Consider the following 12,966-nt stretch of genomic DNA (forward strand, 5'->3'; position numbering starts at 1 on the left):
GCTGTATGTGACATGGTACAGCGACTAGTGACTGACCTTTGAATCTGAAATCTGAAGAAAATAATATTAGGATCATTAGGTTCAAATATCTCTTCTAATTGTGATTATTTTAAAGACCCACCCCTTTGCTTTTCAGCCATTGGAGGACGGGAAGCTCTTCACTGCACTGATCTGTGCGACTGGGGCTGAGAGGCGGCTGCTTCTCACTCGAGCGCATGATTGAATGGGTCTGTATCTACATGTAAGTATTATTTCAGTTATTATTTATTCAGATCAAGCACTGCACCTTTGCCTCCGTTTGTTTTGATCGATTCCAGCGAATTCGGATCAGCTGCTGATCCAAACCAGCTCGGCTCAGCCACAGTGTCTGCACAGGCCGGCTCTGCTTCATGATACGATGGTGGTGATCCTGGTGGCCAATCTCAAGATAACGGTCTTTATTGATCTTTTAGGTGACGATCTGGTAATATAATCGACATGCATGAAATGAAGTGAGCCTGGAAATGTGGTTGTTAGTGTTGATGGGTTGACTACTGTGTTGCCTCGGCTTGAGGAATGTCGGTGAAGTACCCAGATCAATTAGATGTGTGTTTTGCAACGAGTTTATGCAGAACTAGGGCTTGCATTTGAATAAACTATGAATATTTAATAATATATATTTAAAACGATCTTTCGTTTAAGGCATATACGGAATGATTAATTTAGACATGGCGTGTATGTATCTCCGGAAATCGGCAGTAATGTCGGATATATCTGGGTATATCTGACGTTTAAGGGATGGAGGTGATAGTACGTACACAGTAGTACGTTCAATTGCCACACGAATGTATGCATGTGTGTGTGCTTCAAAATACGTATATATTTATATAATATCATGCATACTGTAGCGCTGATGGTCACATGAGAGTTACAGGCCTTGAAATGCTGCATGTGTTTTGGTTGCACATATCTGTATTATTCATGTATGTATGTATGTATTTATTGTATTAGCAGACTGTGCATATAAGGACTTCAGCCCATGTTGTTCAGCATTCTAGCACATCATTTGGTTTCGAAATCATGGATTTACAAGATCGAAATATAATGCTAATGCACAAGGTTTTACAGTTTACATTTTCCTGGTCTCCAACTACCCATCACATTAATTTACTAATTCAAATTGTTTTTTACCGTTATAACACATTACAATCTGTCACACAAAATATCTGATGTTTTTTTGGTACGATCATTCCTTATTGTGGTTACATCTGTTAAATCCTGATGAAATGATTATTATTAAGCTTTAAGGTATGATGTGTGCATTGTCTGTGTACTTTGCCATGCTGGTAATGGTAACTGCAGTTTCTGGTAGATACATGATAGCAAAAAGGAACAACTTAGTAACTAACTATTTTGAGTATGTATTAGCAGAAGCAAACTTTACTATTATTTGCAATTCCCAACCCAGGCCGTTACCGCTATACAAATATATTATTCTGCACATACTCCAAATGCAAATCTAATCAAGACCTCTATGCAGGGTGGGGTTACTCTAATCAGATCTCACTATATACTAATTACATGTGTGGTGAAAAATCACTAATCATTTATATAATTTAATAATCGGTTGCCAGTTGCTTCTGTATTACTGCTTGCTCCAATATAAACGAGAGGTCTGCCCCCTCCCTTTGTGATATGCCCCTTCAGAGGTGGGATAACAGTTGCTTGTAACCTGGAATTATTAAGACTTTGGAGATCAGCATTCGATGCATGCTTGAATAGCAAACCAGCCTTCTAAACACGAGCAATGTGTCCTGGATCATTTTGAGAGACATTATCTCCTTTTCAATTTTATTTAGTTTTTTCCAGTGGATGAGCATTTTCAAACTCTGCTGACAGTGGCAATGACAACACAGCGACAGCTGTCAGCAGGCCTGTGATGCCAATGGAAAATGGCAGAGGAGGCCAAATCAGGGCACCACAATGTGGAGTAATCTGTCAAAATTTACCCCGCTTTTTGTGTTCTTGGCACTTTCTGGTCTCATCTTCCTCTTGAGAAACATCAACACTTTAGAGGTGAGTGCTGGGGTCTTGTGTGTGTGGATCTCACCACGTGAGCTGTAATTTGGTAACATTTTAAATCAAGATAAAACCATTATGTATGCATGACTGAAACCTCTAATGTTCAACAACAGTACATTTTGCAACACAAATAGACACATTTTGCTCAGGGAAATAATGTTATTTTCTAAAAGCAGCAGATATTTCTGTTCAGTGCTGGCATGACATGAGTCTTATGGTGGGAAAAAGTTTTGGAATCAGGAGTTCTAATCAGAAGTTATTGCGTGCACGGGAGGAACAGCGCAGCACAGAACTCAAAGGATTTTAGGACAGCATGACACTGTTCCCCAAAAGTTTAAAGATAGAACAAAGCGTTTATACCCCCTCTGGGACATATGCCCAAGGGGTCTTAACATATTATAACCAGTGTCTGAATGGTAATTTCAAATAACTATAGCAGTGATTTCATGGGCATTCCAAACTAAACCTTCCCATCTCATCAATATTATAATCATTACTCATGAATAATAATCATTAACCTCTACATTGCCATTTGCATTGGAAGGTACTTTTCAGATAATATATGTTGAAAGAAAGGAATGTGAGCTGCTGATAACCAAGTTAGGAGTAACAGCACACCAAGGACGAAGGCAGGATAGGATTTCTATATTTTTTCCCCCACAGTCTCAAGTTTGGTATCCAGTGTCACAAATGTCACCATTCAACAGAAACAAAAAAAAAAAAATTAGCCAAGAAAAGAAACTTAAATGTCATCGAGAATATGGACATTGTATAATTATAATAAATTGCATTCATTTGATTTAATATTTAAGACTGGAGCAAAACTTTGCTGAACATTTTCCCCCATAATATCTACCCACACAGAAATTTAACTGCAAAACTGCCTCAGCACTTTATCACTTCCAGAACTCCATCAACATAGCCTTCAGGCCTCTGGGCCCGGTGGACAGTAACCACTCGTATTGTGGCTACCCAGCCCTGGACCTGACTCCAGAAGAGGTGGTTGAGGAGCAGTACCTGTTGGATTTCGTTGCTTGGCCGGAAACCTCACTGCAGGGCGTGTCGTTCCGCCAGAGCTCTGACCCGGCACACAGCTTCTTCGTCATCCTTGGCTCCGATGGGGACTTTAGAGTGGGTGAGCAGCTTGAGGTCCTGGTCCACATGCATGACTTCCAGGGGCAGCCCAAGCAGCACGGGGGCGACTTCCTGCTGGCCCGAGTGCACTCTCCGGAGCTGAAGGCAGGGTCGGCTGGTAAGGTGGTGGACCACCAGAATGGCTTCTACTCGGTGTTCTTTGCCTTGCTGTGGCCGGGGGAGGTGAGAGTGTCCGTGACCCTGGTCCACTCCAGTGAGGCCGTGCAGGTGCTGAAGAGGCTGCGGGAGGAGCACCCCGACCGGGTCTATTTCAAGAGCCTCTTCCGCTCCGGCTACTTCACCGAGACAACCCAGTGTAATCTGTGCCTGTCTGCCCACGAGCCCCTCTGCAATTTCACAGACCCCCACACCGGAGAGCCCTGGTTCTGTTACAAACCCAAACTGCTGAGCTGCGACACCCGTGTTGACCATGCCAAGGGAGGCTACCAGAAGCGTCTGATCAGCAGCAGAGAGGGTCTTCTTTTTCAGAGGTAACAAGAATCCTGACACTGTTTTTCTTCTAGGCATCTAAGGTTTAATTCAAACTGCAACTATATCTTTTATTTTTTATTTGATTTTGTATTCCCTTTTTTTCCCTTCAATACTCAAGAGTACTCTTGAGGGACAAAGACTGGAGACTCATGGACAGAAAGCTGGGGTTTAATGAGCTGAACAAGGAGCCTGTTGTGCTTCTACACTCACCTAAAGGATTATTAGGAACACCATACTAATACTGTGTTTGACCCCCTTTCGCCTTCAGAACTGCCTTAATTCTACGTGGCATTGATTCAACAAGGTGCTGAAAGCATTCTTTACAAATGTTGGCCCATATTGATAGGATAGCATCTTGCAGTTGATGGAGATTTGTGGGATGCACATCCAGGGCACGAAGCTCCCGTTCCACCACATCCCAAAGATGCTCTATTGGGTTGAGATCTGGTGACTGTGGGGGCCAGTTTAGTACAGTGAACTCATTGTCATGTTCAAGAAACCAATTTGAAATGATTCGACCTTTGTGACATGGTGCATTATCCTGCTGGAAGTAGCCATCAGAGGATGGGTACATGGTGGTCATAAAGGGATGGACATGGTCAGAAACAATGCTCAGGTAGGCCGTGGCATTTAAACGATGCCCAATTGGCACTAAGGGGCCTAAAGTGTGCCAAGAAAACATCCCCCACACCATTACACCACCACCACCAGCCTGCACAGTGGTAACAAGGCATGATGGATCCATGTTCTCATTCTGTTTATGCCAAATTCTGACTCTACCATCTGAATGTCTCAACAGAAATCGAGACTCATCAGACCAGGCAACATTTTTCCAGTCTTCAACTGTCCAATTTTGGTGAGCTTGTGCAAATTGTAGCCTCTTTTTCCTATTTGTAGTGGAGATGAGTGGTACCCGGTGGGGTCTTCTGCTGTTGTAGCCCATCCGCCTCAAGGTTGTACGTGTTGTGGCTTCACAAATGCTTTGCTGCATACCTCGGTTGTAACGAGTGGTTATTTCAGTCAAAGTTGCTCTTCTATCAGCTTGAATCAGTCGGCCCATTCTCCTCTGACCTCTAGCATCAACAAGGCATTTTCGCCCACAGGACTGCCGCATACTGGATGTTTTTCCCTTTTCACACCATTCTTTGTAAACCCTAGAAATGGTTGTGCGTGAAAATCCCAGTAACTGAGCAGATTGTGAAATACTCAGACCGGCCCGTCTGGCACAACAACCATGCCACGCTGAAAATTGCTTAAATCACCTTTCTTTCCCATTCAGACATTCAGTTTGGAGTTCAGGAGATTGTCTTGACCAGGACCACACCCCTAAATGCATTGAAGCAACTGCCATGTGATTGGTTGGTTAGATAATTGCATTAATGAGAAATTGAACAGGTGTTCCTAATAATCCTTTAGGTGAGTGTATATCAATGGATGTTTTGTCTTTAAATGCTTTATAGAGCTTTGCCTCATATGCTTATTTCCTTGACTATAGAGACATGGATGAAACTTTGCATACTGGCCTATATCAATATTGATACCGACATTATTTCTGACTTTGGGATTTATGGGTTAATTAAACAGCAGATGTCTGAAGGATTGTTATGACAATGGTAGGATTGGTCTTGGATATATTTAGATCTCTTTGAGAGCATTATTCGGAGTAAATAAACAATATATTGGTTTCAAATTCAATTTAGCAGACAAATTATCACACTGAGCTAACTGCTTTGAAGCATTGGGTAACTACATATTGACATCACTCAAGTACTTTATCCCCTGTGTCTTTGAATGACCTAGCCATCGTTAAAAACTAAGTTATGAAGTATATGTTCATGTTATTTTTTCTTCTCAGTGATATTAACATCAAGATTCCTTTATTGGCATCTGGCACAGACCGTGTGACAGTGAAACCCCAAGAAAGTAAAGGTAAACATTTTGTTCTCTTCCCTTAGTGTCTTAGTTTAAAGTAAAAAATGTCAAGCAAGAAATCTGAATAAATAATGACTTTAAACTAAATCGCATTTGAAGATCTTAGTCACCAGAGCATTTGAGTTCCTATACTGTTTTGCTTGTGGCAGATACAAATAATTGATCATACATATACAAGGAAGATGATTAATAGATTTTGTTACAAACATAATAATGTGATTTTTGTGTGCAAATATTTGCATGCGCATGGTTGTGTATCACTTATCCAGCTATCTTTACAGGAGCTGGACTCCTGTGAACTCTAATCCTTGATGGCCTTTAAATTCTGTTGGTTTTATTCCATCTGAGCATCCAGTTATCCTTATTTTTAGATGGACGAGGTCAGTGAAGGCTGCAGTGTAGTTTATTTCTGAAATCCTGTGTATTACATGAAGTACATCAGCTGCACAATTATTTTATTTATTTATTTATTTAGTTAGTTCTCTTTTTGGGAACTGTATTTGGTTACGCAATTCGGAGAGGAACTCCCGAGTGGTTTATCTTACTTATCTGTTCCTCTTTAGATAAATGGGAGCTGGAGAGGAATGCCAACTCAGATGTTATCAAATTCACTCCCTCTGGGTTCTATTACCAAGATGTTTGGAAGTCAACGGCAAGGCTGGTGGTGCGGCAGTTCAATGACACGTCAATCACGCAGTGTCTGCATGGGAAGGTGGTGTACCTGTTTGGAGACTCCACGGTGCGCCAGTGGTTTGAATACCTGAATGATGTGGTTCCAGGTGAGCCCTTCCATATCCTTAGGTGCTGCTGTTCACAACCTTCTCCTGTTTCCCTCCCCGTTCACCTTGTGAGCGATTTACATGTTGTGTGTTGTCATATACTGGTGCAGAATGGCAGACATTCCTTCTCAAATCGACCGTACACCAGAGCTTAACCCTAGAGAGATCGTTGCCAATATAAACATGGAAGCAGGCTACGTCTAAAGATAATAGAAATGACAGAGGCAATAAAACGCATGTTTGAAAGAAAGTCGAGATCATGAAGCCATCTTCTATATCTAATCAAAGAAATAATCCGTAGTGATGTGCACTTTGTGAAAAATGTGTTCTTTTTGAATAAATCGAATCACAGTCATGTGTGAATCATGTTTTTTGAGTCATTGAGCATGTTTCAATAATAGACTTGCATTAAAACATGCAAATTTGTTCCGAACTCCCGGATGACATTCATTCTTTCTTTACACATTTTCTCTAATCAAATAAGTATTATTTTTTCAAAATTGACATAATTATCACTCCTCTGAACACTTGAACCAATCCATGGCCACTAAATAGCTGCCTGCAATCTCGGAGTACCAGCCTGCAACTATGAAACTGATGTCTTTTTGAGTGTATTATGCAGAAAAAAATGGATTACCCTTGTTACACTACACCCGACTGCCCTGACATAGCTGCAACTAAGAGAATCAGTCTTGTCAGAGTGTTTCTGTTTCAGTGAATCTGTGAATCGAAATCACTGGACTGAACCGAATCAAATATATCGAAATGCACATCATTTTGAGAGAAACGAGGCACCTCTGTTTGTTACGATATTCTGTCTCTTCTGATTAATGTCAAATGTTCAGCACTGGTATTGGTTAAACTCAGTACTGTCACTGAATACACAGGGACAACACCTCCCCCCTTCCAAGCTACTTGGTAAGAAAACCTTGTATTAATCAATAGATTGTAATAACCTTGTAATGCTTATATTATCCTTTTTTCTCCTCCTGCAGACCTGAAGGAGTTCCACCTAGGTAGTCCAAAGAAAGTGGGGCCCTTCCTGGCAGTGGACAGTGTGCATAACATCATGTTGAAGTACCGCTGCCATGGGCCACCCATCCGCTTCTCCACCGTGGCCGCCAACGAGCTGCGCTATGTGGCCAATGAGTTGGAGGGCATTGTAGGCGGGAAGGATGTGGTGGTTGCCATCACCATTTGGTCCCACTTCAGCACCTTCCCGGTGGAGGTGTACATCCGCCGACTGCGCAACATCCGGCGGGCCGTGCTGCGCCTGCTGGACCGCAGCCCTGGCACGCTGGTGGTGCTCAAGACGGCCAACGTGCAGGAGCTGACCCCTGAGGTCAGCCTGTACAACAGCGACTGGTTCTCCCTACAGCTGGACTCCGTGCTTCGCAGCATGTTCCGCGGCCTGGATGTGGTGCTGGTGGATGCCTGGGAGATGACCCTGGCACACTACCTCCCCCATGCCCTCCACCCACCCCCCATCATCATCAAGAACCAGATCGACGTCTTCCTCTCTCATATCTGTCACGACCGCAGGAGCTGAAGCAACAGGATAGAAAAAAAGTCAGCCATTTTCCATCTCATTTTCTGGCCCTCCTCCTTAGACCACATATCTCATCTCTTCAGCTTCTGGCTTTCCTGTCTTGCTTGATGAATGTATTCGGAAGATTGCTAACGGCTCATCATTCCTTCACCCAATGTAACTGAGCAGTGTTTGAAATGCTTTGATCAAATGCATTGTTGCCAACACAATTTTGTTTAAAAGCTCTGGGAGATTGTGGTTGGGCCAACACAATGCTGATGAAGAGTAAGGGGCTGCAGGATTTACTAGTATTACTAGTCAGGGGTCTCTGATGAGGAATGTAGTATCTTCTGAATTTTGCTGCAACCAAGCTCCTACTTCTCCACAGGATGCAGATTATGTTTCCTTGAATCAAAAAATATTTTAAGGCCTAAAGTGTGAAAGACCTTCAAGTAATGTTATACATTTCTCAAAGATAACAGGACAAGGTTACATAAGTAATTGAGGTCTCCATCGAGAACAAATAACTTAAGAATAGAGCCCGACCGATACAGGTTTTTTGTTCCGATACCGATAATTGGGAAGTAAAATTTCCCAATTACCGATTTATATATGGTGAGATTTTTTTGTTAGCATGCAAAACAGACATTTTCTAGTATGGATCCCTCAAATCTCTCCCTGTCAGGGAGAAAATGTGTCAAATATGCACTGAAGGCAGGATTTATACATTTTTACATAATAAACTTAACCTTAATAACAACCACAAATCAAACATTGTTAAAATAAATGAGAATAAGGGAAAATATGCATGTTCTATACATTAGAACAAAGACCAAGGTATATGAGCAATTTCACACACAAACACAAAAATGTGCAAGTTCTTGTAATGGCTCAGAGGACAGCAGAGGTGGACCCAAGGGCAAGCTCTCATACAGAGGAAGCATGGCTAACAAGACTTAGCAGTGAGTGAAGGACAAACGGGTTTAAGTGCAGGGCAGAGTGGAGTCAGTGGAGCTGGTGGGGAGAGGTAGAACCAATGAGTGCAGAGGGTTATTAGGACAAAGGGGATGATGACCTCTGGTGGTGAACAGGGGAATTGTGGCCGACAGATGTGACAGTTCTATACATTAGAGGAAATAATATGATGGTGTTAAGTGCTGGTCTGGCTTATATTTGCATATTACACACGTCAGGTTCTCTCAGGTCTCAAGTCCTCCTCAGTGCTCAATACTGCCGATACAACAATGGCAGGTTATAGTGCAGGCAGCAGAGCACAGCTGCATTGGTTTAAAAATATATATATTTAAAAATGCCCTCAAAAGTGTAACTTATTTAATACGTATGTTAAACATACTACATTACATTTGTTTAATACTGTTTTATATACTAATACATATTACACTTCTACTAGGCTACCAATAATAATGATACTGCATTATATTTTGCATATACAGAGCTTTAGTACAGATTCATATTATTATTATTATTGTTCACTAATCATACCTACATATCTTAATTCCCTGTATATTAATAATACTGTTTATACACTTTATTATACAATAATATGCTACTATAATATTGTACTTACTCCATGTACAATGAAACATGCTGCTTACTGAACTCAAACATACTTTCACATGCAGACAAAGTTTCTCCAGGAACTTTAGCATTCTAGTTTTAATTATTCTACTTCATACAAAATCAAATATTTGTTTTAAAAAAAAAAAAGTCTTCTCAACCCATGCATAACCGAATGGTAGCTACTCACATGCAGTTGCTTTCTACTTTGCACACACACTGAGGAAGATGGTTCGGGAGGCAAAGAAGAGTCCAGGGGCCACAGTTGGAGAATTACAGATTTTGGTTGTATCTTGGGGTCACCAAGCCTCCAAATCTATAATCACATGCCAACTCCATGTCAATAGCCTATTGGAAAGGTTGCCAGAAAAATAATGTATTGACAGCAACTAACAAATGTAAATGCCTGGACTCAGTTTGCGAAATGGCATTGGCACTTGGATTGGAAGCAGATGGTCAGATGGGTTTGGCGCTGAAAGAAGGATGCATATGCAGAAAAGAACCTCTTACCTGCACTACCATTCAAACGTTTGGGGTCACTTAGAAATGTCCTTGTTTTCCATGAAAACATACATGAAATGAGTTTTAATAGGAAATATAGCAAAATTAATAGGAAGTATAGTCATTGACAAGGTTAGAAATAATGATTTTTAATTGAAATAATAATTGGGTCCTTCAAACTTCGCTTTCGTCAAAGAATCCTCCATTTTCCAGCAATTACAGCCTTGCAGACCTTTGGCATTCTTTGGTTACTGTACAACCATTTTACAATTGTGAAAGTATTACTGTAATTCTTTACTTAACAGTAAAGCCAAAGAAAACATTTTCAGGCATGCTGAAGATCACCAGAATATGTCACACTGCAGCCCTGGTTGCAAAGTCCTGACTGAGTAATTATCTATGCATTTATGAATTTTGCTTGATATTTTTCCTAAAGTATACAAAAGGACGGAAAATTAAGGATTTAGCAACAACAACAAGGTTAGAAATTGACTTTCAACTGAATATCAGCTGACATTTCCCCTGTAAGCACACTGTCATCGATCTTAAAAAAGCTTGCTCTGAAGCAGCAGTTGGTTGAAAAAGCTAGCCAGTCGCCTGCTCCTCCATCACTGTGCTGTTGTCCCTGCATGGCTTATAAGCTTTTGATTACGTGTCGCTTTTGATAACTAGCTAATATTCTGGCCCTGGCCACAGCAGCACTGCTTGTTTCATAAACTGTGTTAATGGCACATTGAGTAAACTTCTATTTGCAATGTATCTAAACAGCACTAAGTAGTAAAATGGTTAGTTGTCAAACTGTTGCGTTGCAGGTGTCAGTGAGAGACTGGAACCTGGCATCCAGTATTCATGTTGCCTTTGTTAGTGTGGTATGTGTTATAGCTCTAAGCAAGTGTTCACTAACACTGCTGTATATGACACTCTGACAGCACAGCTTTTCTGCTTCTGCTACTGGCTTCTAATTACATAACTGGCATTCCTTCAGCCCAGAATATTAATTAATATCATTAAAGTCACAGTGTGTCTATAATAGCTGTATTTCAAAATAAAATGACAGGTGTGGAGTGGCTTTTACTGCAGGGCTGAATAATTGATGCAGCACAGACAAACTATGCCTCAAATGATATTGAAAATCCAAGTAATAGGTTACACTTCAACGGATGTTAATTAGTATACATTTTTGATATCAAAAATAAAACCGGATGCTAATTAGTATTCATTTCTGATATCAAGAATACAATTTCTGATATCAAAAATACATTGTATTCTTGATATCAGCAATTCAGTTCTTGATATCAACAGCTGAGTTGATATCAAAAATGCATACTAATTAACATCCGGTTAAGGATTAAATGTCACAACGGCGTGCCATGAATGGCTGATATCAGCAACTGAATTTTTGATATCAGCAATTATGGCTTAAATGTCACAACGGCTTGCCATAAGGTTCTACATTGTGGCACTGATACCACTGAATTGTATTGCCTGATTTTGCAACATTCAAGAAACTGTGCACTTCTGTAAATATGTGTTAATCATAATATTAAATTATACATTCTGAGATTAAACATGCAATGAGTATTGTTTTTTTTAAATCAGTATAATAGTTTAGTCACACTTTACAAAAACGGGCACTGATTTTGTATGAATTAATGTAAGAATACCTTAACTTGAGCTCTGTTCTTAACCACATGTATAATAAGGTCAGGGTCGTTGTTAGGGGTAGGCTTGGGGTTAGGGCTTATACATTATTCCTGTGGGATTCTTACATTAATTCCTTAAGAATTTGTGACCATTTTGTAAAGTGTCCAATATATTTTCAGGTGATGTTGTGTCTGGACACATTCATTACTGCACTAAACAATGGCTACAAGTTCTTAAATGTAATTTATAAGAAAATAAAAAGGTCATCCCTTGTCAAATTTCATTCTGCAACTCCTGCATTGACGTATCCTATTTTCAAACACAACGCTTGTCAGCATTGTTAGCTTGTGTGTCCTGCATACTGATTAATCTACTATATAATTGTTAATACAAACTGTAATGAGGACATATTTAAAATCTTATATTAATTCTTGTTATTAGCTGTTAAGTAGGAATTGATTAAGTCACCCTGCCATACATGTGATTAACATCAGCACTCAGATGAAGTGCATGGCATGTGTCTTAATCCTGTGGTATATGAATTCGTGAGGAATGAAAGTATAATATCTACACTGGACTCGGTTTTCTTTCTCCTGGGAGTGTTTAACCAATTCATGCGTGAAGCAAGAAAAATCCCTAAACGTGCATCTGTTAGCGGGGAATTTTAGTCCAGGCATGACTCTCCAGCAACCCTGATTCCTCTTTCTGTGATTTCTGCAAACTACATCACAGATATACGTCTGTCTAATGCATGGGCAGTTTCATTTTTACTATAAATCAGAAGACGGAAATGAATAAACCTGAATGAACCTGAATGCAAGGTCGCAGCTGCTCACTACGTTTCTCAGCACGGAATGGCACGGACCGATTATAAAGATTAGTTCATAAAGGCTCCATAAATGGATTAACATATATATTTCATCATCATTGAAGGTATGCTTTAATATTGTATTTCTGCTTACAAACTTGGCTTATTACGTCATTGTTTTGGGTGTGTGTATATAAGTACGTGCTGTAAAAAAAAAAAACAGTTTTATATGTGTATGTATAACTATTTATCTATCTTATCTATATCCTATAAATCCTACAGGTTCACGTTTCAGGTGCAATTATTATAGCAAGTAATGCCCTTGTACACAATGGACATTTTTTAACAATTAAACTGAGAAATACTAATAACTAGATAATTGATCGTATGTCCAGATCAGAGTCTTGGCCACTATGGTATAGGGGCTCATAGATGTTTGGGCACCAGGTAGCACTACAACCGTGTCTCTGGTCCAGGTCTGTTGCCTTATCCATCAGTTTTTCACATTT

At 40.2% G+C, this 12,966-nt stretch overlaps 1 protein-coding gene across 1 annotated transcript; it reads left to right on the forward strand.

Annotated features, from left to right (window-relative positions):
• The first annotated feature begins 149 nt into the window (after positions 1-149).
• nxpe3 (neurexophilin and PC-esterase domain family, member 3) lies at positions 150-11,573 on the forward strand. The gene is made up of 6 exons (XM_066706274.1): positions 150-241; positions 1,839-2,055; positions 2,926-3,686; positions 5,543-5,616; positions 6,183-6,398; positions 7,394-11,573. The coding sequence occupies exons 2-6, from the start codon at positions 1,963-1,965 to the stop codon at positions 7,945-7,947; spliced, it is 1,698 nt and encodes a 565-aa protein (XP_066562371.1). The 5' UTR covers positions 150-241; positions 1,839-1,962; the 3' UTR covers positions 7,948-11,573.
• The last annotated feature ends 1,393 nt before the right edge of the window (positions 11,574-12,966 follow it).

This window comes from Amia ocellicauda, chromosome 6 (assembly GCF_036373705.1).
Source record: "Amia ocellicauda isolate fAmiCal2 chromosome 6, fAmiCal2.hap1, whole genome shotgun sequence".
Classification (NCBI taxonomy): Eukaryota; Metazoa; Chordata; class Actinopteri; order Amiiformes; family Amiidae; genus Amia; species Amia ocellicauda.